The sequence below is a fragment of the Rosa rugosa genome, chromosome 1 (genome assembly GCF_958449725.1).
Source record: "Rosa rugosa chromosome 1, drRosRugo1.1, whole genome shotgun sequence".
Taxonomy (NCBI): domain Eukaryota; kingdom Viridiplantae; phylum Streptophyta; class Magnoliopsida; order Rosales; family Rosaceae; genus Rosa; species Rosa rugosa.
In genome coordinates this window covers 57606506-57634505 of record NC_084820.1, presented here as the reverse complement: position 1 = coordinate 57634505, position 28000 = coordinate 57606506, and the positions used below count along the sequence as shown (strand labels likewise).

General features: G+C 39.2%; 4 protein-coding genes across 4 annotated transcripts; 1 reads left to right on the top strand and 3 right to left on the bottom strand.

Annotated features, from left to right (window-relative positions):
• Positions 1-2027: 2027 nt before the first annotated feature.
• On the bottom strand, positions 2028-3919 carry LOC133742752 (mitogen-activated protein kinase kinase 5-like). Its single transcript, XM_062170425.1, has one exon. The coding sequence runs from the start codon at positions 3692-3694 to the stop codon at positions 2810-2812; it is 885 nt and encodes a 294-aa protein (XP_062026409.1). The 5' UTR covers positions 3695-3919; the 3' UTR covers positions 2028-2809.
• A 7251-nt stretch (positions 3920-11170) lies between these two features.
• LOC133725647 (mitogen-activated protein kinase kinase 5-like) lies at positions 11171-12751 on the bottom strand. The gene has a single exon (XM_062152987.1). The coding sequence runs from the start codon at positions 12344-12346 to the stop codon at positions 11285-11287; it is 1062 nt and encodes a 353-aa protein (XP_062008971.1). The 5' UTR covers positions 12347-12751; the 3' UTR covers positions 11171-11284.
• Positions 12752-22182: 9431 nt separating this feature from the next.
• Positions 22183-24903, bottom strand: LOC133742744 (DNA-dependent metalloprotease WSS1-like). The gene is made up of 5 exons (XM_062170422.1): positions 24826-24903; positions 24291-24452; positions 24010-24205; positions 22670-23125; positions 22183-22525 (listed from the first exon to the last, which is right to left on the bottom strand). Exons 2-5 carry the CDS (start codon positions 24443-24445, stop codon positions 22343-22345), a joined length of 990 nt encoding a protein of 329 aa, XP_062026406.1. The 5' UTR covers positions 24446-24452; positions 24826-24903; the 3' UTR covers positions 22183-22342.
• A 277-nt stretch (positions 24904-25180) lies between these two features.
• Positions 25181-28000, top strand: LOC133742738 ((R)-mandelonitrile lyase-like). The gene is made up of 3 exons (XM_062170413.1): positions 25181-25414; positions 26048-27563; positions 27702-28000. The coding sequence occupies exons 1-3, from the start codon at positions 25294-25296 to the stop codon at positions 27757-27759; spliced, it is 1695 nt and encodes a 564-aa protein (XP_062026397.1). The 5' UTR covers positions 25181-25293; the 3' UTR covers positions 27760-28000.

Sequence of the window (28000 nt, the reverse complement as noted above, 5' to 3'; positions counted from 1 at the left end):
GATCTTAGTATAATTGAGAAACAGTGATTAGGGAGGCGATTCGTGAGAATCCGTCCGTCGGATTTTCGTATAAATTTGTGAAGATGTTAGTAAGGACGATTCAGGAAGATCGGACCGTTGGATCTTCGTGATGATTTTTGGAGGGTGATCCTAAAGGCGATCCGTGAGGATCCGACCGTTGGATCATCATTTAATTTCGATCCGACTGTTGGATTGTTGTTTGAGTATGTTTTTGAGTTGTTGGCTAAGTTAAGGTCATGTTTGATTAGGTGATTGACGGTCTTCCTTGGGTGAGCGGTTTTGGTGTGTATTGTGTTGAATTGAAGACGCAGCGGGAATATCGAGGTGAGTAAAATCGCACATGGTTCATTTACGAACCGAAATTCAGTGATTGAATTCTATAGTGATTTTGTGGAAACTGTTTTAAGAAAATCAATATTTGTTTTAAATTATATGGACTTGATCGACTACGGTCCATAGGTAAGTAAAATGTATTTAAACTATAAAAATGAATTTCCTGATTTTAATGCATGTGAACTATAGTTGGTATTAGTGGTCATTCTTGTGTGGGTGACTACGTATATATATATTTACGTGGAATATATATTGGATGTGTGGTATTTGGTGAAGTGTGGAATTGATGCGATTGATTTACAATTCGAGCATTACTCTCTAGAAGATATAATTTATCTTATAGGTTGAGTTGAGTGTGATAAAGAGTAATTGAGTAAAGTGCTATAGTTGAGTCGTTGAGATAAGTTAAATGAGGAGTCGAGTGATTTGAGGCAAATATTTTCGTAAGGGTGAACCTTGGCCAAGGTGACACTCTACGATTCAGTTAGAGCTCTAGTCTGTCTGCCATCATACTGAATGGGGTGATTAATATATTTAATCATAAGCCTGTAAGTATGATATACGTACTGAATGGGGTGATTAATATATTTAATCATAAGCCTGTAAGTATGATATACTGAATGGGGTGATTAATATAATTAATCATAAGCCTGTAAGTATAATATACTGCATGGGATGATTTATATAAATAAATCATAAGCCTGTGAGTATATATTGAGTAAACAGTTGTTTGTTTTTGCGTAGTCATGTTGAGACGTGAGTATAATATACGGTATGGGATGATTAATATATTTAATCATAAGCCTGTAAGTATGATATACTGAATGGGGTGATTAATATAATTAATCATAAGCCTGTAAGTATAATATACTGCATGGGATGATTTATATAAATAAATCATAAGCCTGTGAGTATATATTGAGTAAACAGTTGTTTGTTTTTGAGTAGTCATGATGAGACGTGTGTTGATTGATGCTTGAAGTGACGTTGTGCACTTCAATTATTATGCTAAGAGATACTGAAATTGAATTGTTACTTTAAAATCGTGCAATTCCTTGTTTACTCATACGGGCTGTCAAAAGCTTACCGGGTTTGTGTTGTTGCAATCCCGGTACACTATTCAAATTGTGTAGCGGGTAATCCTACAGGTCAGGAGAATCAGGACGGTGATCGTGCGGGTTAGAGAATTTGTTTTAGTTTTACAGCAATTGTAATTGTGAGGTGAGTTATGCTCATTTGAGCCTTACAATATAATTTGGTGAGAGTGTGCTGTAATAAACAAATTTGAGATTTGGTTTATGTAATATCGAGCGATGTGAGGTGTGGTTGTTTTGAGAAAAAAATTCAGGTTGTATTTATGTGAGTTGTATTAATTCATGTTTCGGATTTGAATTTGTTATTCAAAATTCGGGGCGTGACAATATATTCAACACGTTTTTTATATTGACTTAAGATCGAGTTAAACCGAACTTAATTTAAGCTTCAGGTTGTTTCATAAGCATTTGAGTAGTGTTCCATAAACATATATATCAGTTGAGCTTGATCACCTTAATTATTATTCACCTCAACTTAACAACAGTTATACATGTAGATAGAACTCAAAAGTAATCATGAACCACAAGAAATCTACGGAGACTCTTAAACTCTTCAAAATACATAATGAGCTTCTCCATATTACCAAACATTAGTTCCTAAGCCATCGTACTAGAATATATGCGCCCATTAATCAACTTGTGACCATTAATCAGACCTACGTGTGCACCAGCTGACTCTATTTCTAAAATTCCAAATACATCACATGACTGCAATGAAAGCAGCATGCAAACCTTGAGCCAAATCTTGATGGAACCTACCCATGCCAATGAATAAAGATGGCAACTGTGACATTTACCCTCAAGAAATTGCCTCATGATTATTGATATTGAATACTAAATTAAAGTTGCACCACTGGTATCACTCAAATAAGAATAGTATTTTGAAAAACCCGATCCCTTCAATAATAAAGCTCCTCTCCTCTTCAAAACCAGTGTGCTACTTGGCCTACTTCTCCTTCTTCTTCTTTTCTTCTTCTTCTTCTTCTTCTTCTTCTTCTTCTTCTTCATCTTCTTTTTTGTTTTTTTGTTTTTTTTTTTGTGACAATGAAGTGCTACTTGGCTTACTTCATATATATTACCAAATAAACATGAAAGGCATGGATAGAAAAGATAAGAAGAGCTTTATGAAAATGTTATAAACCCAGCCAGTTCCAAACAGAGAGGGAAAGAAAGGAAAAAAGAAAATTAAAAGAATCTCGGCAACTTTCCTTTTCTGTGTAATCTCGTGCATTGAATCTCAAAGGTTCGCTGAATATTGATAACCAGCATCATCATTACAGTAATTGGCAGAGATTGAAAGTGCTAGCTAATAAGGAAGTGGGCGCGAATGTTGTACATGGAATATGCAGATTCTGACTAACCTACTTCTGTCCGCTGCTGTTGCCGGAGACAAATGGGTGCTGCAACAACTGCGCCGCCGACAGTCTCTTTTTCGGCTCTCTCTGCAAACAGCAAGCAATGAAATGCCTCAACTCTCTTGACGCATATATAGGAGCTTCAGGAGGCTGAGACATACATATGCCCCACATCAAGCTCCAATCTCCCTTGTGCGCAGAGAAGGGATACCGCCCTATGTAAAACTCCAAGATGCTGACTCCGACGCTCCATATATCGCCGGTGCAGGCGTCAAACTTTCCGTGATTTAGATCGGTATTGATTCTCTCCGGGCACATATATGCTATGTTCCCCACAGAAGAATTACACGGATCCATAGTCTTGGCCAAAACTCTCCCAACGAAATCTGCGATCTTGACTTCATGCCGGGAGTTGATCAAGAGATTCGAGGGCTTGATATCCATGTGGGCTACGTGCCGTCCGTGGAGAAAAGTCAAGCCGGTGAGGATCTGCCTAGCCAAGTCGGAGAGAGCTTTCTCGTTGTTGATGTACTTGCCTTTCAATGAACCTCCGTCCATGTATTCTAGGAGGACGTGGATATCGTCGTTGTGGTTGAACATGTCGTAGCACTTGACGATGTTAGGGTTAGCAACGTCGCGGAGGACTTGGAACTCTTGGATGATCTGACGCGGGACCGAGTAGTCACGGAAGTCCATGCCGTCGATCACTTTCACCGCGTAGAGCCGGCCGGTGGGTTTGTGAACGGCTTTGTACACCGTGCCTCCGGCTCCGCTTCTAATCGGTTTTTGGTCGCGCTCTAACTCGGAGAAGTTGATCGGCAGTGACTCTGGTCCCGGCAGAGACGAGCTGGGACGCGGAGGAAGAGGCTGGGGTTCGGAACTTTGGTCCATGGACAAACTGTTACTGAGTTTAATCTTGTGTATCTTAATCAGAAAGCTCCAGTTTTATTGTTGATTGCTTTTATAATTGCAGGTAGATATGCATTTTCCGGGAAATTATAACTGGAAATTCGGGACGATGTTCTAACTTCCCGGAAAATGCATATCTGTTGGCGATGCATTTTCCTTAGCTGAGTGTTGGTGATGTGTACATCGGTGATGCGTTCTCCTTAGCTGAGTGTTGGTCTTCTCGGACTTTTGAAAACGAAAGAAACTTCTTTCCCTGGTCAAAAAAAAAAAGAAAAAAAAAACAGAGAGAAACTTCTAGGTTAGTATGGATGCACCTAATGGCATTAAAAGGCAGTTAAAATAAAACAAACCTCTAATCAGCGGAGAAGAAAATAAGAGACTTCAAACCCAACAAAACGGTGGTAGAAAACATAGATGCCCGCTACTGTTTTCTCTGCCTTCAACTTTGACCACTTAGGTCTAGGTCATATCACTCATATGAGAGGTGTGTCTTTATAATTTATTTTCTTTCTAAATTAAAGGATACAGTGCTAGAAACAAAACTCGTAAACTAGGCATCTTGATAAGAAACCTATGACAGATCAATTAGTTTAGTTAATTGATATAGGGTTACTCCAGCGATTAGGTCATTGCAGCTTCAAACACCCAGTCACCAACAATATAAAATTTTCTCAATTGATATAATATATGTCTTGTTCACGACCAAGAAAAATAAAATAATAAGGTCTTGTAGGTGATCAGTATTCGCTCATCCAATGAAGGAGATGGTGCTTGTTCAGGTAATATATTTCTCTTTCCTACAGGCTACACTTTAATTTGTGTCTCAACTTCAAAAATCGATATAGTACCAGTATAATCTCTCTCGCCCCTCAAATCATAGATCGTTATTGTCGAGTAACGTGTTAGATTTTTCATTAAAAGGGGTAAAATTGAACTTTAAAAGTTATAACAAGTCCAAATATCAAATTTAGAAGTATGAATAGAACTACATTGTTTGGCTAAAAGATTAAGAGAAAAATTCAGCTACCCTCCCCAAACTATATTGCCAATGCCAATTTGATACCCGAACTCTCAAAAGTATCAATGTGATACCCAAAGACATATTTTAACATCAACGTGATACTTCCGTAAAAAATTTGTGACGGTTCCGTTAAAAAAGTGACGTGGCAAGCACATAAAGACCAAAAACAAAGAAAAAGATCAATTTACCCTTTTCTTTTGTTAATTCATTTTTTTTCCTTTTTCTTTTTCCTTCTTCTTCATCTTCTCTGATGATCTGGGAACTTTCCCAGAAAACTTGACATCATCATCATCAGGAGGCCTACTTTACTACTACCCCAGCTCCTCTTGCCATGGATTATCTGATTCCCCCCAATCAACGACGAAGTCAGTTCAATAAATAAATAGAGCTTATAGCACTCCTAACAAAATCTAATGAAATTCATGAACTAGTCGTACATAACAACAGAGAACATATAGCCTGACGGCAAAGAAATGAAATACCCCAGAAACACAATTTGATCCCTTCAACCGAAAAAGTTGAGATACTGAAATTAAAGCATCAAATACCAGAAAAACTATGCAAGAAACTAAAGAAATAAAGAAGATGATAATCCCAAATGGTGGTGCAGAACACCACAAAGAGTGCCACGACACTAATAGAATCCAAGACACTGCCAAAACAGATCCAGGGATTCAAGAGGGCAGTCACAACTCACAATCCACAACCAAAAGAAAAAAACTTGATAAACATGTACCAAGTTGAACTACAAGAATTACCTGCTATGACAATCCAAAGAAAGCGCAAATTCCAAATGACAAAATCAATGAGAAAATATTGCTCACCTGATCGTTCAATTTCAGAGACGATAAGAAGACGATAAACCACCGATTTGGACAAAAGGGCAACAAATAGTTTGAAAGACTGTACGTTCTTCAGTTGCTTAATTCGATAACTTTCGATCACCAACACAGGAACAAAACGTGATTCTAGGTCGAGATTATACCTTCGAAACCGGAAACCAACCTGAATCAACCCAACTCAGTTCCCAGAACTCACTGCCGAGACGGAAATGGGTGATGAACTGATGAGTGTGATGCCAACAACCAGAAAGCTCTTCGATTGTTAGCCTAAGGCGGGCCAAACGGTGGCCGAAAAGTGCAGAAACTCGCCGGGAAGACTCAAACCTTCTCATTGACTTTTCTCCCTCCTCATCCGATGCATGGGCAATCGAAGACCACAGGCGTGACGGTGACGACGAGAGGAAGAGATCGGTGGTCGTGAGTCGTCGATCGGTATCCGGACGGTGTCACTCCGGTCGGGTTTGTCTCTCGGGTCGCGGCGGTCAGAAAAAACACCATGAATACTTTACAAGTGATTTTTGTCTGGTCTAAGTTGAAGATGAAAAGCATATCTTTTTTTTTTTTTAATATATATATATATATATATATATATATATATATATATATATATATATAAACAAAATTGGTGTAAAAGTACGACTTTGCCCTTAAAAATCTAGTCACATGTACGACACGTGATCATTTTTAACGGAACCGTCACAAAATTTGGACGGAAGTATCACGTTGATGTCAAAATATGTGTTTGGGTATCACATTGATACTTTTGAGAGTTCGGGTATCAAATTGGCCTTGGCAACATAGTTTGGGGAGGGTAGCTGAATTTTTCTCAAAGATTAATGCTATGTTCTCTTTGTTTGGTATCTTATTAATAATACTGCATAAAGTAAAAGCATAAAATCAAAAACAAGAATTTAAAATGTACTATTATGTGACATGGAGACTTCGAGGATGGCTTGATTCAGGCATTCAAAACAATTGTCTGAAGATATGTGTTGAAGGAGACTCTTAATTGGTCATCGAATCCATCAACAAAGTATGTGATCCACCCTAGCGCATCTGTGCTTTGGTTAAGGATATTCAAGTAATTTCCAAAAGTTTTGACATAATGTCCTTCCGGCATGTTCCTCTTGAAGCCAACTTTGTGGCCGATGTAGTGACGTCTCTTGGCCATGCCTCTTCGAACCCCTATATCTTGCGAAAGAAGTTGCTTCTTTCAGCCTTCAATTTAGATAAGTTCAGGCTGTTCAGCGTAGGTTTTTTTTTTTTTTTTTTTGAAGGTTAGTATAGGTTTGATGTATGTTGGCATTCCTAATACAAAACCTAGAGTCTTAGGTCTAAGTTAGAAGTGTGACAATCATTGGAGTGAAGACCTAGTTGAATGAAAAGAAAAAGAATCAATGCACTCAATGCTTCAGTTGACTCCTCAAGGTACTTCACAGGTAATTGCATATGCATCTCATACGTTTTGTGTCTTTATGCATACTGGGATTGATGCATGTGTTGCAATCCCGGTTAGGTCAGAATATGTGAGTTGGTCTGTGTTCGATTTCTTTAGTTAGGAGATCTTTTGTGCATTATTGCTGTCAGTCATTAAGTTGTAAAAGGATATTTATTCTACATGATTTGTTCAGTTAAGTCTATCTTTTTCATTAGGGATAAAATCATGCTTATTTGTAGAATATCTTTTTAGGATATGTCCCTTCCATATAAGGAGTCAATTAGGTTTTGGTGTCTTTATTGTCCAAAGTTTTAGGGGGAGTCTGCATATTATAAACAGCAATAAAATGCGTTCATTGGGCTCGCCTTTGATGGGAAAAAAGATTGTATTCATCCATTGTGATTTAGAAAAAGGCTTCATTCATCTTTGAATAGTGATGTGCTTCAAATCATATCAGTAATCTACTTGTTCCATGTTAAAGTAGATTGGTGAGTCAAACACTTTTTCATTTATCAATCATATACTACATATCAAGTACTCTTGAGGTCAGTTGGAGTTGTTGATGTGCAAAGAAGGTTGAAGGTCAAGGTCAGTACCTGTCAATCCTACCAGTGAGAGCAGTTCATCAGTGGAGAAGATTTACGAAGACGTGATCATACAGCCTTCTAGAATGTGTCTAGTAAGTATAGCCGAGGTCAGTGCTATTGGTTGTTTGTAAGAGAACTCGTATCTTTCCATTAAGTGAATTAGTTTTCACTAGGGCTTTAGAGAGTTAAGGCCCCGCAGTTGTTTTCCTCATTTTGAGGTTTTTACTGCGCAAACAATTCTGGTGTCTCTTGATCGCTGTGTGATTGTGTTTACCTTTCTTTTATGCACCTTATCTACACTGCTATATTCAGGGATTCATATCTGTGTTTCAATCCTTTAACGTTTCTTGCTGGAGTTTTTTGAATTAAGGAAAAGTTGTGGTTTCTGTAGGGAAAGCCTATTTACCCCCCTCTAGGCTTTTTAGTTTCATCCCAATATTTTCAAAGAATGACCAAATTGCATTCACCAATCAATGGGTACAATGAGAAGTTACAAAGCTTCTAATATTCAGACGGATATGCCCTCTCCAGGATAGATTAAAAGATGAATATAAAGTAAGTTTACCTAAATTATGAGTAGCCATATTGGCCTCACAATACACATGCCTCAAAGAAGAACCAACTAGCACCTTTAAGAAAGATTTGATATCCTTAATAATTCGACACAAAGGTGAGGTCTCCTCACCTCCAACCTCAACAGCAAAGGCTAAGTGGTAACAATCTGTCTCGAAAGTAATGAGAGAAAGATGAAATTGTATTGCCAAGGAACACGCAGTTTTACAAGCCATAGCCTCTACAAATTCTGGAGACGCAACATAACTAACTTTCATGCACACTCCTCCAACAACATCACCAAAGCATCATTAACAATCATTAACAATCACTCCTCTCCCATCAGATTTGGAGGATAGATCAAAAGCACCATCACAATTGGCCTTAAGTCATCCTGAAGAAGGCGGGGACCAGCTCGACCTATTTCTCATGGTAGAACTGCTAGTAGAAGTCATAGTAGACTGATACAACATATAAAAAGACCTGATCTAAAACTGCAAGTGGGTCAACAAAACAAACTTGTTTGACTACACCCTCAAGTTACGCTCCTTCTAAACAAACCAACCCACTAAGAGCAGAAATGTCGCATTCTTCTTAGACAGAACTTCAAAACAAGAAGCCAACCAAGTACTGATTGACCTACCTTCATTACAATTGATCCACAGGACAACTTGTAGCTCAGGAAAGAAAGAAAACAAATCCTGTACGAAATGACAACCCCTTGTAATATGATTAATGGATTCATCATGTTCATTGCAGAATCAACACTAAATGAATACTCGGATCAATTCAACTTAGGTTGTGTTAGAGGGTTTCGTTCGTAATTTTCTTTTCTTCTAGAAAAAATTGGCAGACTTCGAAGATAAGTTGCCGAACTACAATTTCAATAGTTGTAAGAGTTCCGTGTATTGAAATTTGTTTGATTGGTCAGAAACCCTTTACAATTAATCAAAGTCACTGTATGTCTGTATATACTAGATAAAGAAATGAGCTAAAAAAAGAAATTGTTACTATTCCTATACTTGAGATTTTAATCAATACTAAAAAAATAATTATTACTACTACTTGAGCGAAACTTGAAATTTTGAAAAGTATGATGGACTGTGGAACACCAACGATTCTTATTGTTGACATCAATATTAACCGACTCTGGATGTGGTGGTTCAATCTACCCCTTGTTGCTTTTTGAATATGTCACTCACCAATCATCGAACTCAATTAATGTAGAAAGTCTTAGGTGCGGCCGCCATACCATGTGGCACAATACGCCCGCCAATCGGAAGCCACTCTTTTAAACGTTATGCTTATATTACTTATGCTATTGTCTTGTGATATTCCCAAAATTCCCATTCATGCACCTCTGCATGTACTCTAATTGACACGGCCGCTGTTCCCAAGACATGCTCCTTGATGCGGATGTGGCTTTCACCCCTATCATTTCCTAAGAGCAACTCCAACAGATTCCCTATATTTTGATTTTTCTCTACTTTAGGAAAAAATAAGCCTCTTTTGCTCCAACAGATTCCCTATAACTATCTCTATTTTAGGGAAAGTGAGGAAAGAGAAAACCAAATTCCCTATATTTACAACAAACTCTAAAATTTTAAGAAATAATATGGAGATTTTAGAGATTGTTGTAAAATAGGGAATCTGTTAGAGTTGGAGAAGAAAAAGAGACTAAACCTTTGACTTTTGCTTCCATATAATACAGAAATTATAGGAAAGTTGTTGGAGTTGCTCTAATGCAAGTCGCCACCAACGCCAGCCGTCAAGTCCAAAACACTTTGATGTGCAAAACACATAATGATTTCGCCATCAAGAGCTTAGCCAATTTTTGGTTGTTCACTAAACCGGTATGGATTGGGGATGCTATAAATAGGCAAGGCGTCAAAGTGATGAGGTGAATTCTCTGTCACACAAGCCATGGATTGTTATGCAGCTTTTAAATGGCTTTCACCTTTTTCCATGAAACATGCAGTGTCATCAAAAAGGAAGAAAACTCGTGCACCAAATCTACAAGTTACGTTCTTTCCAAAATGAAAAAGCTTCTTTAGTTCTCTCCATTGGTCTTGGGAGTTATATTTTGCCGGTGTTAAAATTCGACTTAGGACTTTGGGTCCAGGTTTCAAATTGGCCAGGCAACATTATATATATGTACATATATATTCACTAGCTAGATTGAAGAAAGAAGCCAAATGTGAATAAGCAAAAGCACGACACATTCTTAGCAAAGTATGAATTACAGTAGCAATGGCAACTGTGACATTTATTTCCTAAAGAAAATTGATTAAATTGCTTGAATTGAAAAACTATGATAAGTGATATTCACTAACAAATTACTAACAAATTAGAATTACAATACTGATTTCATTGACCAAGACTTCAATATTTATAAAGCTCTTCCTCCTCATCAACACCAGTGTGCTACTTGCCTACTTCATATTACGAGAAGTGGAGCAGGAAAAAAAAACTAGGAGAAGATAAAAGAGAGGGAGGTATAAGAGGAAAAAGACTTGAAAAGAAGAAAGAATCTCTGCAACTTTCCTATTCTGTGTAATCTATGATGATGGAGAAAGAAAGATTCGTGCATTGATATTACAAAGGTAAAATCTCATCCACCCCACTAACCAAAGTACCAAACCAGCCATATTAAGCTGGGCAGCTCAAAGATTCACTCAATATTGATACCTCCCAGAAATACCCAACAAAACAAGTTAATTAAAAACGGAAAAGAACATCAGAAGTACCCAAAAATCCAATCCCAACGAATCTATATCAATCACATAGCCAAAATTAGTATAATTTGCTTGAAATCTGAGAAAAGGGTGAGTCCCCCTAAAGCCAATTTCCCATTTCCAGTTACCATTCACATTATCAATGACAGAATGATTGAGTTGTGTGATAGACTGATTAACAAAAGTAGAAGTAAAGCTAAAAACAAATGCACCCATTTCCCCAATTCCTCCTCAAATCATCAAATCTCACCCATCATCATCATCATCATCATCATCATCTTCCTTAAACACCAAATCATATCATCATTATCATTATCATCAAAAAGAGGAAAGACAGAAAATTAACCAAGTAAAACCAGCATCATCACAGTAATTGGGCAAAGATAGAAAGTACTAGCTAAGAGGGAAGCGGGCGTGGCGGTGGTAGGAGAGTGTGCAGATTCTGATGAACCTGCGGCGGCACGCCCCCATTGCCGGAGATAAATGGGTGCTGCAACAACTGCTGCGCCGACATTCTCCTGTTCGGCTCTCTCTGCAAACAGCAAGCAATGAAATGCCGGAACTCTCTGGAGGCCGTCGGCGGAGCCTCAGGCGGCTGAGACATACAAATGGCCCACATTAAGCTGGCCCAATCTCCCTGAGCCCGCTGCACATTGAACGGAAATCGGCCCATGTAAAACTCCAAGATGCTGACCCCCAGGCTCCAAATATCGCCGGCGTAGCCGTCGTACCTGCCCTGATTGAGATCGGTGTTGATCCTCTCCGGGCTCATGTAGGCTATGGTCCCTACAGAGGAGTTACACGGGTCCATAGTCTGCGCCAAAATCCGGCTGACTCCGAAATCGGCGATCTTGACCTGATTCCGGGCGTTGATCAAGAGATTCGAAGGCTTGATATCGCGGTGGACGATGTGCCGTTTGTGGAGGTAGGCCAATCCGGTGAGGATCTGCCGTGTCAAGTCGGAGAGGCTTTTCTCGTTGGCGATGTGCTTCCCCTCTAACGAACCGCCGTCCATGAACTCCAGCAGCACCTGGATCTCGCCGTTGTGGTCAAACATATCGTGGCACTTGACGACGTTAGGGTTATCGACGTCGCGGAGGATTTGGATCTCGCGGCAGATCTGGTGCCGGGTCGACTCGTCGTGGTTGCCGTAGATGACTTTCAGCGCGTAGACCCGCCCGGTCGGCTTGTGAATAACCTTGTAGACCGTGCCGCCGGCTCCGCTCCCAATCCGGTTCGCCCGCTCCAGCTCGGAGAAGTTGATCATCACCGCCTCGGACCCGGACGGAGCCGAGCTCGGTCCCGGCGGCAGAGGCAACGGCACGGCCAGAGACGTGTCCCGCCTCGGCATCGGTAGACTCAGGTCAGGACGACGCCGTGTCTTCCCCGACGGGTCCTTTCTGGCGGCCAAACCTCCCGGCGGCGGCGGCGGCATCTGACTCATATTATTCGGTCTCATGATTCCGATGCACCGTTTCCCGATCGCGGCTTCGAATCGCACGGAGAAGAAGAGAGCTGAGCTGAGCTGAGCAGAGAAGAGGAGAAAAGAGAAGAGAAGAGAAGAGAGGTTAAAGATGGAGATGGAGGTCGCGACGATCACGACGACTCACCGTTTTGCTCCGTTTCATGGGGGGGGGGGGAGTGGGGCTGTGGCTGGCTTTGATTGAATGGTGGGATTGATTGGAACGGTGTCGTTTATCTCCTATTACTCGTCTTCGTTTCGAGAATCGGAGACTTCTGCAGGAGCGAGGAAAAGAGGAGGAAACAACGAGAAAAAGAAGAGGAAAAGAAGACGGGGATTTTTCTCTCTCTCTCTCTCTGAAAACCCCAAAAAAAAAAAAAATTAAAGAAATGAAGAAGGGGAATTGGTGATGTGGATGCGATGTGCAAATATAATCATCAAAACGCAGAGGGGAATCGAGATTTTGAAGGCGAGGGAGCCTCACGCGCTGGGACAGAGCGATGGGAGCCAATCAAAGATTCGGAGGAGTCTGCGGGCGGGGCCCACTACCTGGGTAAGACTAAAGAGAGAATGTGAAATGTCAATTTTAGGCGGTAAAAAAAAAAAAAAAGAGGGGGGTGGGGCGCGTGATTTTCATTTTCCCTTCTTCCCCCGACATCGGGTATCTCGTGGAAAAAATTTATGACGGAATTCGGCGGCAGTTTAATACCCTTTTTGCCCTCGGGGAGTAAATGAGTACAAGCTGTGGCAGCGTGGGGTTTGCAAGTTGCTCGTGATTTACGTGAGCCGGGGAACAGTGGAAAATAAATGATGGGTTAATTTTGTAAACGTTGGAATTCGTTTTCGGTTTGTAAACGGGTCGGATCCGGGTACGGGGCTGTCATGGGGTTACGTGGGGCCCGGGGTGCCACGACAGCATTTGATGGATTAAGTAACGATTAGATGGAGACTAATAACTAATCTACGATGATGATTTGATAATTACTGATAATTACTTTTTAATAATGAGGGATTAATTCTAGCCAGGTGTGAATGGCCATGAAGGGATTTCTCCACACCATGAAAAGAGGGTCGAGTCTTTCCCATTATTTTTGAAAAGATAGAAACTCACCATCATCATTGAACCTGTATCTTTGGAGTCTATGCACACTTACGACCTATGCTGAACTAATTGAATGTGATTCACATTCATGATAAAAGAGTTCGAGCTACTGTAATTATGAAATATGGATTAAAAAATTACAGAAGCATCCCTCACTTTATAGCTTTTCGCCAATTAACTAATTAATTGTCATAAATTAAATCACACTCATGTATATTCATTCCATCATGCAAATCCTATAATGATAGGAAACTAGCAATTTATTCCCAAAATACTCTTTATTTTCTATCTTTATTCCAATGACTTCTTTAGAAACTTATGCGGTTATTCCTTAGTACATAACTAATAATTAAACCCTAATAGATTTTGTCCCAAGAGTAGGAGCAAATGTCACTATATATAGGCCTAAAAGGCCAATGCATCTTATATATCCCTTGTTCATTGGTCTAACATAAGTTGCATAACTAGCTAAAAGTATGTCACACCTAATTGTTTAGACTTTTGTTCTTCCAAGTATGCCCCTGGGTCAACCAAATGTCCAAATCCCATCTCAAACACCATTTTTAACTCCAATTGTGGTCATATCTATGCATACTTTAATTTGTTACCCTTCTAAATTTGTTGTCTAATCAACATTTGTTGTTGCCGCCTAAATTTGTTACCCATCTTGATTTAGGTGGATAGATGCCTAATTCACTTTTAAAATTAACGTGTAACATTAGTTAATAAAAGTTAACAACAATGATTGTATTAAATTTAACCAATGCAGTTTTATCAATAAAATTTCAAAATCCTCAAATAGGAAATACCCAAACACCCTCCCAAGTTAATCATCCTCAAAAGGGAAATACCCAAACACTTATCTCTCTTCCATTACTGAATGGCCACCTTGATTTGAATTTTCTTTTTCTGCCCTCTCTTCTTTCTAGTTCTCTTTCCCCACTATTCCTCATCATACCATGAAATGACTTGCTCCGATCCACACCATCAAAAGACTAAAAGAGTTTGGAGTTTTCCCTCGTATTTTGCAAAGTAGAAACCCCCATCATCATCGGAATTATGTATATACTGCAGTCATGCACATAAGTGCCCAATTAAATTGAATTTAATTCACATTTATAATAAGAGCTTGAATGTTAACTGCAATTATGAAAGTGATCAATAAAGAAACACAAAAACTAGAAATGCGATTTTTTTTAAGTGCATATTCATTTGATCATGCAGAGCTCACAATTGACAATACCAGTAATGTAATAGTTGACAACCAAATATTTTAAAATATAATGATTAGGTTATTGATCTAGTTTGGGTGAAAATTGGAAATTTGTTTAGTTGAAAATTAATTTTTCCCTTGTGTTTGATTTTCTTTGATCTCTATGTTATGTGAAAATTGTTTTCATTGAATTTCAATGATAAACTTTTACTCTCTAATATATATAAGGAACAAAATCAGTTTGTTGGTACTTTAGCCAACTTTGGGCTCTCTTTTCATGTCATGACTTGATAGGATTTTCCCATCAAGATCGAATTATGAAAAACCCTTTAAGTAGAAAATCAAATCATAAGACACACATAACAATAAGATTACCTAAAAAGAAACAACAAAATTCAAATGTTAATATCAATTTATAAAGAAGGAGAATAAGGTTAGAGTTGAAACTAGAGCTTCTAATCTTTCTCATCTATTTATGAATTTGTGTCATTTTAGTGGCGAACGAAATGAGAGCAACTTAAACTGTGAAAAACGGAGTTGTAAAATAGCAACATATGTCATGATGTTAGACGAAATAGTGGAGTGCTGCATTCAAAATTTTTTGCTACATTTCAGCCTGGCTAGCTACTAGATTCTGAAGAGTGTATTCCATGCACTGACAGTGCATGGGTACTTGCAATATGAATGGATGTAATTTTTTTGATATTAAAATATATAAAGGGTGGGATTAGTGTTAAACAGCGACAAGCGTGGCCAGTGGCCCACCATTGTACCGATACTGTCCCAACTTAATCACCCGTTAGGTGTTGGGTTTTAATCACAAAAGGCCTCGGTACAATTGGGTAAGAGCCACCCACTTATAAGTTATATTTTATTTGTCACTTTTCCAATGTGGGATCTTTCCTCTCCAACACGCCCCCTCACGTGCAACCTAGCTCTAGGTCTGCACATGAAATTCATTCATCCAATTCCCATATTGGAAATTGGGACACAAGTCTCATATTGGAGACTTGGTCAATACAATCCAAGGCCCACATTGGACACTTGGTAATTTCATTTCAATGGCAATACAGGGAACCCCAATTTGGGCTCATGATACGTGCCTACGTGGAGACGCAATTGGAGAGGGACCCGCTCTGATACCATGTTAAACAGCGACAAGCGTGGCCAGTGGCCCACCATTGTACCGATACTGTCCCAACTTAACCACCCGTTAGGTGTTGGGTTTTAATCACAAAAGGCCTCGGTACAATTGGGTAAGAGTCACCCACTTATAAGTTATATTTTATTTGTCAATTTTCCAATGTGCGATCTTTCCTCTCCAACAATTAGATGAGTGGTTATTATTTTTTTTTAGATTAAAATAACTAATAGTGCACTTGCACTGTCGGTGCATACAATCCTCTCCACTAGATTCTGTCACTAAGAGTAGGAGCCAGATGTCACCATATATAGCCCTAAAAGGCCTACGCGGTATTTGATGTGCAACGTTTTCTGGTTTGACATTAGTTGCATAGCTAGCTTAATTATGTCTCACATCTGTTTAGACTTTTCTTCTTCCAAGAAAAATCCATCTCATGACTCATGAGAGAGAGTCCGAAGCTAACCATCCACAGCAATTAACATGCTTTGAAATTCCTTGTGGAAATTCTACTGTAATTTCATGATTTCATCTTCATATTTTCTTATTCTTCACGACTCACTAGTTCAATATATATCAGATGTCCATTTCAACTGCAATGTGTGTATCAGTATATTTGACATGAACATAAGCTTATACTTCTAATTTAATTCATAGCATATACTTCTAATTTAATATATAGGTCTACATGAAGTCATGAACATAAAGAATGCATTTTTACAACATAGTCTGGTCTTACAAAGTCTGCCATGCATTACTTTGACATTGCCTATCAATTCCCTAAGCTTATAGAAGACGTGCAAGAAAATCTTTGCCTCTGGGTTTTCTCTCTAAGTTGAGAGTCGTCGGCGTTTCTTCCGCCCTTCAAGGGGGCTTTTTTTTTTTTTTTTTTTTTTTTTTGGAGATCCTTCAAGGGGGCTCCTGCTCGGGCTCCCTCCCGGTTTTCCCCTACCCTTCCTTATGGTAGCTCTCTGCCCTGCCGGTGGCAGATTTGTTTGCCGTTCCTCCTACGTTTCTTCTCTCTTTTCATCTCCCAACCAATTTCCCCAAATCTTAGAGCAACTCCAACAGCTTCCCCATATTTTGATTTTTCTCTATTTTAGAAAAAAATGAACCTCTTTTGCTCCAACAGATTCTCTATAACCATCCCTATTTTAAAGAAAAGGAGGAAAGAGAAAACCAAATTCCCTATATTTACAGCAATCTCTAAAATTTTAAGAAAGAATATGGAGATTTTAGATATTGCTGTAAAATAGGGAATCTGTTGGAGTTGGAGAAGAAAAAGATGCTAAATCTTTTACTTTTGCTTCCCTATTATACAGAAATTATAGGGAAACTGTTGGAGTTGCTCTTAGCACCCCAAATTTCCCACAAACCCTTTCGTCCTCTTCATCCATCTCTTGTCGCTTCAATCATGTCCAATCTCTTTGCTTTTTCTATCGTTTTCCAATCTTTTCTCTGTTTCTCCCCACTTGTCCAAACTCTTTATTCTGGAAGCTTTTACCTCTTTCCAGCCATCATCCCCCCTACACGTATATGATATGGGCTGTAGTAGGCTATTTTTTCTAAACATAAATGTTATGGGGCATGTCTATCAATGAGACCACATCGGACGAAAAAAAGATCCCCAATTTCCATTTTTTTTTTCTCTTTGATTGTTTAAATTTTCAGTATTAGGAACGAAAAATCACAAATATTTATATCAAGTTTAAATTGTAAATTTCTAATTATCAATAAATGAAAAAGTTCTTTTTGAAAAATCACAAATATTTATATAAATTCTAGACTCATTCGTATCTTTATATGCGTAATAAGCGCAGTCTTTTTCATCTTTAGAATAAACATATTGTCAATTTTTTTGAATTTCCTTTAATATTGTATCTATTCTTTACACATCAAAGTACTATTCTGCGACAAGAACTAGACAAGTAGATCAAAATGTAAATAAAGAAAATTAATTGTGTACTGTATATCATTGAAGGGACAAAAAGAAGGGATAAAAAGTTAGATTGAATTAGGCATATACATTGGTGATTGGTTTCTATCCAAGCTTCAAATGCAATTAATCAAGGCTAGTTGAGAATCTGCAATGATGTCACAAAATAATCACCTGCAATATTCATCAAATAACTGTGTAATTCATAAATCATAGAAAAAGTGTTGGAGAAAATTTAAGCTGCACTAAATATTTAGTCAATGAAAATATAGGTTTCTTAGGTTTCTTGGATTGATACATCTGATCATGAATGCAACTAGCATTCCTTGGGTTGGCCTATTTGTGGAAACATGTTAGGTGACATTTTTTCTAGTAATCAAAAGCTCCCCTACAAGTCCACAACAAAAGGGTGTCAACTGTCGGTTTCCCCAAAACAAGTCAATAAAAGATGAAAGACATACGGTGTTAATTTCTTGTAAAACAGTTTTTCGTAGAAATTGGGAAGTCGGGGAAAGTCGTGGAAAATGATATTTGCACAACTACTCGCTAGCTTGTTCAGAAATTAAGCTTCTGTACGTGTGGTTATGTTTCCTCCGTTATCTCCGTCAATGCCTTCCACTGCAACAGCTCTCTGAAGAGCAAGGAGGATAGTAATTAAAAGAGTGGGAGGAGGAAATTTTCTTGACTGAAAAGTTTTGGTATTGTCTATATTTGTATAGTTAAGTTATATCATGTCAAAATGCCTCATTATATTGGCCAAATTTATTTTATTTTTATTTTTTATTTTTTATTTTATTTATATATGCCTTTATTGGAAATGCAACTAGTTTATAGAATCAAAGCACGAACTTTTGCATTTGAATCATAAAACTGCTTGAGATCCGAGCAATACGGAGCGACCTCAATAGGCGAAACCTAGGGTTTCGTTGCTGGCGGCGGTGATCTTACGGTCCCCAGACCAGGCGGCGACGGCGAGGAGAGGCGGTGCAGTCTGTCGTCGGCGCCGGTGTTCCAGATCGTTTGCTCGACGGAAACGTTGAGGTTTACAGGCTCTGATTTGCGGCGGCTTCGGCTAAGGCGGGTCAGTGTGCGGGCTGTGGTGCGTAAGGACTCTTGCTTGCCGGGTTTGGTTTGTCGGAGGTTTACAGCGAAGGCGGCGGATCGCAGGCAGCTTCTGAGGCAGGGGTTTCCGATGATTTTGATCGCTTTCTTTGTAGATCCAGGTCAGGGCCAGGTCTCCTCCCTTGAGGCGATGGCAGAGCTTCGCGGCCGGCCACCGGAAGAATGGACTGAGCGCTGCCCTCGGGCTCCGATCGGGTCGTCCTGAAGTAGATGGGAACGAGGTGGGTGGTGGGCTGGGGCCCTGTCGGGTTGGGCTGATGCCTAGTTGGGCTTACCATCTCTTTCCCTTCTCTTTTGGGCCTGATTTGATTTGGGCTAGTGGTGTGTCTGGTTCTGTTTGTTTTATTTCGGGTTACAGGACCAATCGTTTCGGGTCAAGACTGCTACGGGAGTTGGTAATTATCTGAAATAAGATTGGTGTTTTTTTTTTTCAAGTGGCTTATGGATAATGAATTGCTCCTATTTGTTTGCTGGGAAGTGGCTTCTCTGTTGGTACCGCAATTGCGCTCCTGGCTAATGGGGAGGCTAGTCAATGATTTTGCCCTAGAAGACACGGAGTTGTTCTTTGTCTATGAGTTCGCTTACAAAGCGGGCTCAAAATTTGCTTGTAATGAGTTTACATTGCTTAGATAGGAGTGTGGTTGTTACCCCGCCATTTTTCTGTCTTTAAGTGTATGTTAGACTCTGGCTTATTGGCCGGTCATCTAATGCAATGACCTTTTACTTCAAAAAAAAAAAAAAAAAAAATAGAATCAAAGCACGAAGGTCATGCTAATACATGTAAAAAAACAAAAAGTCTATAATATGATAACTCAAGTCTCAACAGCAATACGCTAACTAATTTTGATCTGCATTCCTTGATGACACCTTACCAAATTTTGACTCTCGATCAGTTTCTCAGTTGTAATGATTACGCCTTACCTATTTGATTAAATGGACAAGTGACTGAACTTCCGGAATCTGCAGCAAGTTAAATTTATCCATAGTTAATCATGTTTGTAAGTTTCTCTTAAACATGCACTAATGAAGAAATTGCAGCTGGCCGGTATATGTGCCTTTGATTCATTGATAAATTGAGGCAAAGCTGGCTTCATGGCCTGTTTTTCAGGTTTTGCTGGTCAAGGCCTATTTTTCCTCTGAATCTATAATCTCGATCTGATTCGTAGTGCTGATTTCTTAGCATGGGAAATGGAACTTACTGAGCTTATTGAGATGAGGTATGAGGAAAACATATACTTGCCTTCCATAATTTGTTATACATATTAGTAGGAGCTGATGTTAGTATGTTTACTATGCCCAATGTGGCCAAGCATTGTGTAATTGTATATATATCTAGTAGGCTTTCTGGTTTACCATCACTAAAATACTATTGTCTCACCTGCTTGTCATACTTGCTGAGACTTATCTGGTTTAACATGGCTAAAACTATATCTTTACTAATCTCAATAACTGATATACTTCAACACAGGAATAGTATGTGTTTGCTGTTTCTCAGTTTCCGACCCACGTACTCTAATAATTGTAGTGACTAAATCAGCACTCGTTCGGCACTTCGGCTAAAGAGATTCCCAAATGTACTTATATGGTTTACAAATTTCATTGACATGGACGGCTGAATATAATTTGGAAATCGATCAGATATCAAATGGATCGTTCCTGTACCGAACTTTAATTCTAATATGCTTAACCGTTCTCTTTGGCAGCTCTCAGTCTCAGCTTTTGGTTACTTTACATTAAGTTGTAGTGAAATGGGCATCACATTGTAACCAAAAATATATGATTTGAGGTGCTAAATGGAACAATACTATTAAGCTGTGTCTGGCAATTGTGTGTTCATATATCCCAAGATTCAAGACTTTCTGGCTTGGTGGTCAATAAGTATTAACTCTATTTGAATATGCTTGTCATCATTAAACTGATATTGTGATACGTGCTTCTTAATTTGCCTGCGATTTCAATGCTAAGATTAGTATTAGTTACATTAATGGCAAAAACTATCTGTACTAAAGTAGAAGTTGGTATCAGAGTTGAAGGTTCATGCATGCAGATGGGTTTAGTCATCCAAATAAATGTTTTCTGGGTTTTAGAAACCCACAAAGCCTTTATTATCCTCACCAAATTGGCTTAAACCTTATCGGATTAGTCATTGATTTAAGGATAGTGCTCTTTATATTAAATGTTGTTCCAATCCTTTATGGCGTTACTCCTCCCAGGAGGCTCAACCCCCTTGGAAATGGCTATTGAAATGCAAAATTGCAATACGCTTGTGCTAATGAGAAAAGAGTTGATTAGTACTTAGAGGGTAAGGATGTAGAATGAAACCAAAACGAGTTAAAAGACTTTGCTGGGTTATGCTGAGATGAAGACCTACGAACAGAATCAAATTTCATTTGTTATAGTGAAGTCCTTCAGTGACCATTACTAAAATAATTCTAGATTTATGTCATGCTTTTCTTGCCCTAAGTTAATCAGGGTAGTACAAATCAAAATAATCTGTCATAATTTGAGATGCTAGGCGTACACCAAATGTGTTATGCGTTTGTATTTTTTTTTTGGGGCACTCCAGCCTTGAAGCAAGATGAGCAACTTCTGTACCTATTTAGTCGATCCGGAATGGATCGGTTAAAATGGATCCTTTTCAAACTGTATACAGCAAGCGGCAAGCTTCTTTACAAATGCAGCCAATGTGTCAACATGCCTACTTTTTTTATGGTCCAAATGACATATCTAGTTCATGTAGGTTATTTGATTTTTCATTTGATCTTTATAGTTTCACTTTTGCAAATCAAGCCTCTAATTCGAAATCTAAACCAAGTAAGCCGCTACTATGTTAATTTCCTCCATTATCTCATGAAACAGAGCAATGACAAAGTGTATTAGCCTCCTCAACAAAGTTTTTGTTTTAGCTTCCTCAACAAAAATTTTGTTTTAGCCTTTCTTGTTTATACAAAGAGTATATAAATATACAAGATAACTTAAAATGATGTGATGGTATCCTGTGATAGCGGTCATGAAATGAATACCCGCAAGAACCCACTCACGCAAATGACATTCATTAGGATATGTTTCATCTAATTTGTTCAAAACTACTGAACAGTAGTGAAAGAGAAACCGAGCTCCATTATACTGCCTGGATTTGAAAAGGACACGAACTGAAATATGCCTCATCCACAAATATTTCCACTCATTGATCCTTTAATTTTGTCCTCTCCTTCACGTTCGTCAGTTTTCCTTTTAGATTTTGTTGTTCTGATAAAGCAACAGATTAACAAAAACAGCAAAGATGACCAAGATTAAATAACTGCAACACCAGCTAAAATGGGGTTCAAAAGGACTTTAAATTTATGTAGGTATGTACAATCAAAATGGATATCCTGACTTTACAGTTTATGTGCTGTGTGATAAATGAAGTATATTTATAAGATTGTTCTATATGAAGACTGCATCAATTGTGAGCAGACTCTGAATTCCACTCTTTCTCAGGTGCCAACATAAGGTCCGCGATTGGAGACAGGAGGACCATATGAGTATCTCCATTCTCCACAAGCTAAGCATCTTTCTACCCCAACTCTGTTTTCTAATGTACAAAATTTGCAAGACCAAACCTTAAACTTGGTGTTATCTTTTAAAGTCGCGCAGGCTGCACATGTCAATGCCAATTCCTGCAATAACTTCAAAGCATTAAACTGATGAGAACATGAACTCCTAATCAAGCTCTAGCAACAACAGTGATATTAACCAGAATGAGACCAACAAGTGCAGATAATTTTTGTGCTTTCTTGAAAAAAAATTATGAATAGCTTTACCTCATTTAGTAAAGTGCACGTACTACATTGCCACTTCGATTGATCATCTACTTTTTCCGGACCTGGCTTTGGTTGAGTAGAAGTTTGGGTAGATCTTCCATCAGTAACTGTGAAAGCTTGTGGCTTTTGAGAAGTTCCGACATGACCCTGGACATTAGTGTCACCCTCTAAAGACTTTGACCCACACCATAGATCATCATGTAGTCTCCTTTCTGCAGCCATAGCAGCAGCTTGTATTGGGCTCAAAGCAGCCTTAATGTTGCTATCCCCACCTAAACGCTTAGGTCCTGACGGCAATAGAGCTCCACGACGTGCTCTGCTTTCAGCAGCAGCCAAGGCAGTCTGGCGTAGAGATGATGGAGGGGGTTGACGTGAGAAACCACCCAAACGTCTCCCAGGAAGATCAAATCCTTGTCCAGTGCCGGTAATCCCTTTACCCATCAGTTCCTCACATTCCTGCAGAAAACCATGGGAACCAAGTAAAGTACAATCATCCATACAGCATGCATCTATACAAAATATAGAAGAACTATTACTAAGTAAGCTAAGTACTACAACAGAAAATACTAGGTAAAGCAAATGAAATTTGATAATGAGAAGAAGTAATGTAATCATTTACAAAAATACTGGCGCTTAAACATTTTCACAAGTTTAAATCCACAGAAACAACAGGAGTGATAAAGTAGCCAACACAAGAGGATATAAATCGCTAATTCACAACTATGAAGAAAACTTTTTCATCCAGGAGCAAAGAATTGAAAGGCTTCACTTGAGCCTTTTAGAACTTGGACAATAAATTGGAACAAGTAGTATGAAAAGACCTAACTAATTATATTTAATAAGAGATACTTCATATAATAGATAAGAAGGGAAGAGTGAGTTTATGTGGCCCAATACCCTATACGCTTGGGTCAGAGGGAAGGATGACGAGGAATCACATCAACTGATGATGAAAATTAAGTGTATGAATGATCCACACTGACTTCTAAAGATGATAATGTGGATGCTCAATATGCAACCATCCAGAATAAGATCTGCTATTTCTGGTGCTCCTACATCATCCACATACATAGGGATACAGTGATTCATCTAAATTTGCATTTATCAGCTGAGTTCCATTTAATACATATCACAGTAAATTGTGCCCCTAAGATTTGTGTGATAAAGACCTAATTGACAAATTCCAATTAAGGTACCAGGGTGCAGTTTACTGAGAGCAACAGCGCTAGTGGATTCATGAAAAGTAATACAACCAGCAGTTCACTGTAGTCTGTTGAAATTCTTAGCCCTTCAGCAGATTATACTAATTATCAATTTCATAAGTGAGGTAAGGCAATTACCCGTCTGATCTCGTCCAAAAGGTTGTAAAAGTCGGCATTATGAGGACCATGCTCGTTGTGGCAGAGCTCGTGCAGCATTGTATCAAGGATCTGTTCATACGGATAGAAATCCCATTCGTTGTTTGGCCTTCGCAGTCTGAGCTTAACTTCATCACCTCCTCCTATATTGAGCCCCTGAAGAGCCGGGTTGGCAGGACTGCATTCCAAAGTCTCAGATGTCAATGAAAAACATACAATAAAGCACAAACAAATCAAGGGAAGATAACAACAAACACCCCAACCTGAATTCAGAAAGGATTCGGACTTTCCATTTACGCTTGCGCATTATAGGCTGCACTTGCTTTGCAACTCTCTCAAGGATTTTTCTTGCATCCTCTTCTCCAATTTTCTTAAGTGGTTTGATTTCCCAAACCTTGTTAAGATCATTGAGATCCATATGGACTCTGGATAGTAAAAAAAAACACCTACTTTACTTCCAAATCTCCATTAACATTTGAAAATTCATTTGACAATTATCTCAGAAATGTAATAGGAATGCATCAAAAGGAAAGCTTCATCCTTTCTATGATCACAAGTTCACAACCCAAAACAGAACAAAGCTAACTGATTACTGGGTACTAAAATTTCACCAATTTAGACATTCATCCTAAACCAAAACCCTAATCTTCCTCAGTTCCTGACAAAACCCTCCATCATATCTCCAAAAAAAAAAAAATCAAAAAATCAAAAGTTTTCTACAAAGTATTACAATTAGGGTATTTTACAGCTCATACCAATCAGAAAATTACAGAGAGAAAAAAAGAGAAAGAGATTGACCTGAGGTCCTTGTGCTCACTGTTTAAAGCCTTTGAAACCCAATTGAGAATATTGAGACTAAAAACCCAGGAGAATGTGAAAGACAGACAACTTGTTCCTTAAGAAGGTCTCTAGACGACGTCGTATTACCTTTTACTGAACGCGAATTGACTCTTTTACCCCTTTGTTTTTCTCTGATTCGTTTAAGCCCTGTGGGGCCTAAACTGCTCCTCTCTGAACAAATTTACGCTTCTGCCCCTTTGTTCCTCTCTGATTCGTTTAAGAGTGTGACCTACACTGAGGCTAACCACAGCGGATCATTCTTCCTTTGCCGCTAAATAACCACTCCAACTGAATTAGTACCCAAAAAGCCACACTACCTTCTTCTTCTTCTTCTCTCTCTCTCTCTCTCTTCTTCTCCAAGATTCTTTTTCTCCGAGAATCACAGAGAAATTTCTGTTCTTCAAGAAACACCGAGAGACTTCATCAATGGCGGCGAGACCCATTTCGCTCTCTCTACTTCTTCAGGCGTTTGCCTTCATGGTGGTGATCAATGCCGTCGTCGCTTCTCCAAGGCCGCCGTCTCGGAACCCACGCCGCCCTCTTCAAGGTAGCTCCTTTCTTCTTCGCTCTCTCTAGTTCTTTTGCTTAATTCGGTGTTCGTTTCTGTGGAATTGTTGAAATTTAAGGCGGATGTGGTTGAAATGTTAGCAAGATTGAATCTTTGTGTTGTTTTCTTGGTTCCCAAATTAGGGTAAAGCTTATATGGTTCTGTGTATCGAATGTGGTGTTGCTATTGGCTTTGTTAAGATTGAGAAATGAGACCCGACTGTGGTTTTTGTGTTCGTGGTTTATGATGATTTTGGGGTTTTGCGTTTTTGATATGGGGTTTATGATTCTACAACTGGGTTTTGTGTTTTGGTGAAATGAAACTGAAAACCTTTTCTTGACTGAGCCTATTGCCTAAGCTGTAATAATCTTTCATATATATATATATATATATATATATATATATATATATATATATATATATATATATATATATTCTGTAATTTTGTTTTGTGGTCAGTTTATAGTTGCTTTGAGGTTTCTGGGTTTTCATACGGATGTTAATTCCTCTTTTTATCGTAGAATATCAAGTTGTTTTCGAAGCCAGATACTTTTTTTTGTTGTGAAACTTGTTCTTGCTTCATGATTTCTTGGTAACTGAACTGAGGGTAATGCTTCTCTGTTTTTGTAACAGAGCCAAGTTACCTGAAGTTTGTTTCCAACGCCACTGACTTCCCATCAGAGGACTACTATGACTACATTATCGTGGGAGGTGGCACTGCTGGGTGCCCTTTGGCTGCGACTCTGTCATCCAGGTTTCGGGTCCTCCTGCTGGAAAGAGGTGGTGTTGCTTACGGCAATCGAAACTTGATGACCCAGGAAGGTTTCTTGGCCACACTCATGGATGTCAACACCTTTGACTCTCCGACACAAGCCTTCACATCTGAAGATGGTGTTCCAAATGTCCGAGGACGCATTCTTGGAGGCAGCAGTGCCATAAATGCTGGTTTCTATAGCCGTGCAGATCACGAATTCTACAAAAGGTCCACTTTCAAATGGGATCTTAAAGTGGTGAATGAGTCCTATGAGTGGGTTGAAAGAGCAATTGTCTTCAGGCCTGAGCTTAGGAATTGGCAGTCAGCAGTTCGAGATGGCTTATTGCAAGCTGGTGTTGATCCCTATAATGGGTATAGTTTTGACCATGTAGTGGGGACCAAGACTGGTGGTTCAACATTTGATACTTTGGGAAGGAGACACAGTGCTGCTGACCTTCTTAAATATGCAAAGCCATTGAATATTCGAGTTGCAGTGCATGCCACTGTGGAAAAAGTTCTGTTGGCTTCATCTACTTCATCTCCAGTGTCGAGGCAATCTGCCGTTGGAGTTGTTTTTCGTGATAGAAGTGGGAGGTATCACCATGCTATGCTACGAAAACATGGAGAGGTCCTTCTCTCAGCTGGTGCAATTGGGACTCCACAGCTACTTCTACTGAGTGGTATTGGCCCAAGGCCTTATCTTGCATCTTGGGGGATTCCAGTGGCTCATCATCTTCCTTATGTTGGACAGTTTATGTTTGATAATCCCAGAAATGGCATCTCAATAGTGCCACCAATTCCACTGGAGCACTCACTCATTCAAGTGGTTGGCATTACTGAATCAGGGGCTTACATTGAATCAGCCTCCACTGTCATCCAATTTGCATCCCCAGCCCGCTCTGTGTTCCTTAGGACACCATCTGCACCTCTATATCTTACTGTGGCCACCCTCATGGAGAAGATTGTCGGGCCAGTCTCTGCTGGTTCTTTAAGGCTGGCTTCAACTGATGTCAGGGTGAATCCTATTGTTCGATTCAATTACTTCAACAGCCCAGTGGATTTGCAAAGGTGTGTGAATGGGACGCGAAAGATTGGTGATATTCTCAGGACCAGGTCTATGGAGGATTTCAAGTTCCAGGGATGGTTTGGGAATAGAGATTTTAGGTTTATAGGGCCTGCATTGCCAGTTGATCAGTCTGACTTTGCCGAGATGGCAGATTTCTGCCGCCGCACTGTAAGCACCATATGGCACTACCATGGGGGCTGCATTGCTGGGAAGGTGGTTGATGGTGATTTCAGGGTCATTGGTATAGATGCACTCCGTGTTGTTGATGGGTCTACTTTTGGTATATCACCAGGGACAAATCCTCAGGCTACCCTTCTGATGCTTGGAAGGTCAGTGTCCTCAAATCATGTTAGAAGTCCTTGTAGCTTTGTAGCTAATTGAGATACATGCATATAGGATTGTATCTTGATAGATTTGTTGCTTAATAAAATGGCTAGCTGACTGTTTTATTTGGTCAATTTTGGCAGATATGTTGGGCAGAAGATAATGAAAGACCGAAGGGGAGGATATAAAATGGTTGATTGATCATCGGTTAGGCTGAAAAAGAACTGTGGCATACATACTCAATGCTGCTTGTAGAGATAGTGCTATGTACTGCTTGCTGGCGGGCAGGTTTTACTTTTTCTAGTACCTCTGTATTCTCTTGTAGATATCTTCCTACAGATATGTTGATTCATTCATTCACATTACAGGAATTAGGGATAAGCAGATAAATGTATCAACTCTGAACTTTGAATTGAATATAACTGAAAAAGAAAATTGTGCA

Excerpts from the sequence above, each read along its gene's own strand:
- LOC133742752 (XM_062170425.1), bottom strand. The coding sequence starts at position 3,694 with ATGGACCAAAGTTCCGAACCCCAGCCTCTTCCTCCGCGTCCCAGCTCG.
- LOC133725647 (XM_062152987.1), bottom strand. The coding sequence starts at position 12,346 with ATGAGACCGAATAATATGAGTCAGATGCCGCCGCCGCCGCCGGGAGGT.
- LOC133742744 (XM_062170422.1), bottom strand. The coding sequence starts at position 24,445 with ATGGATCTCAATGATCTTAACAAGGTTTGGGAAATCAAACCACTTAAG. Across the intron at positions 24,206-24,290 it reads CGAATCCTTTCTGAATTCAG|TCCTGCCAACCCGGCTCTTC; the intron begins GTTGGGGTGTTT and ends TTTGGAATGCAG. Across the intron at positions 22,526-22,669 it reads CGTGCACTTTACTAAATGAG|GAATTGGCATTGACATGTGC; the intron begins GTAAAGCTATTC and ends AAGTTATTGCAG.
- LOC133742738 (XM_062170413.1), top strand. The coding sequence starts at position 25,294 with ATGGCGGCGAGACCCATTTCGCTCTCTCTACTTCTTCAGGCGTTTGCC. Across the intron at positions 25,415-26,047 it reads CCCACGCCGCCCTCTTCAAG|AGCCAAGTTACCTGAAGTTT; the intron begins GTAGCTCCTTTC and ends TTTTTGTAACAG. Across the intron at positions 27,564-27,701 it reads ACCCTTCTGATGCTTGGAAG|ATATGTTGGGCAGAAGATAA; the intron begins GTCAGTGTCCTC and ends CAATTTTGGCAG.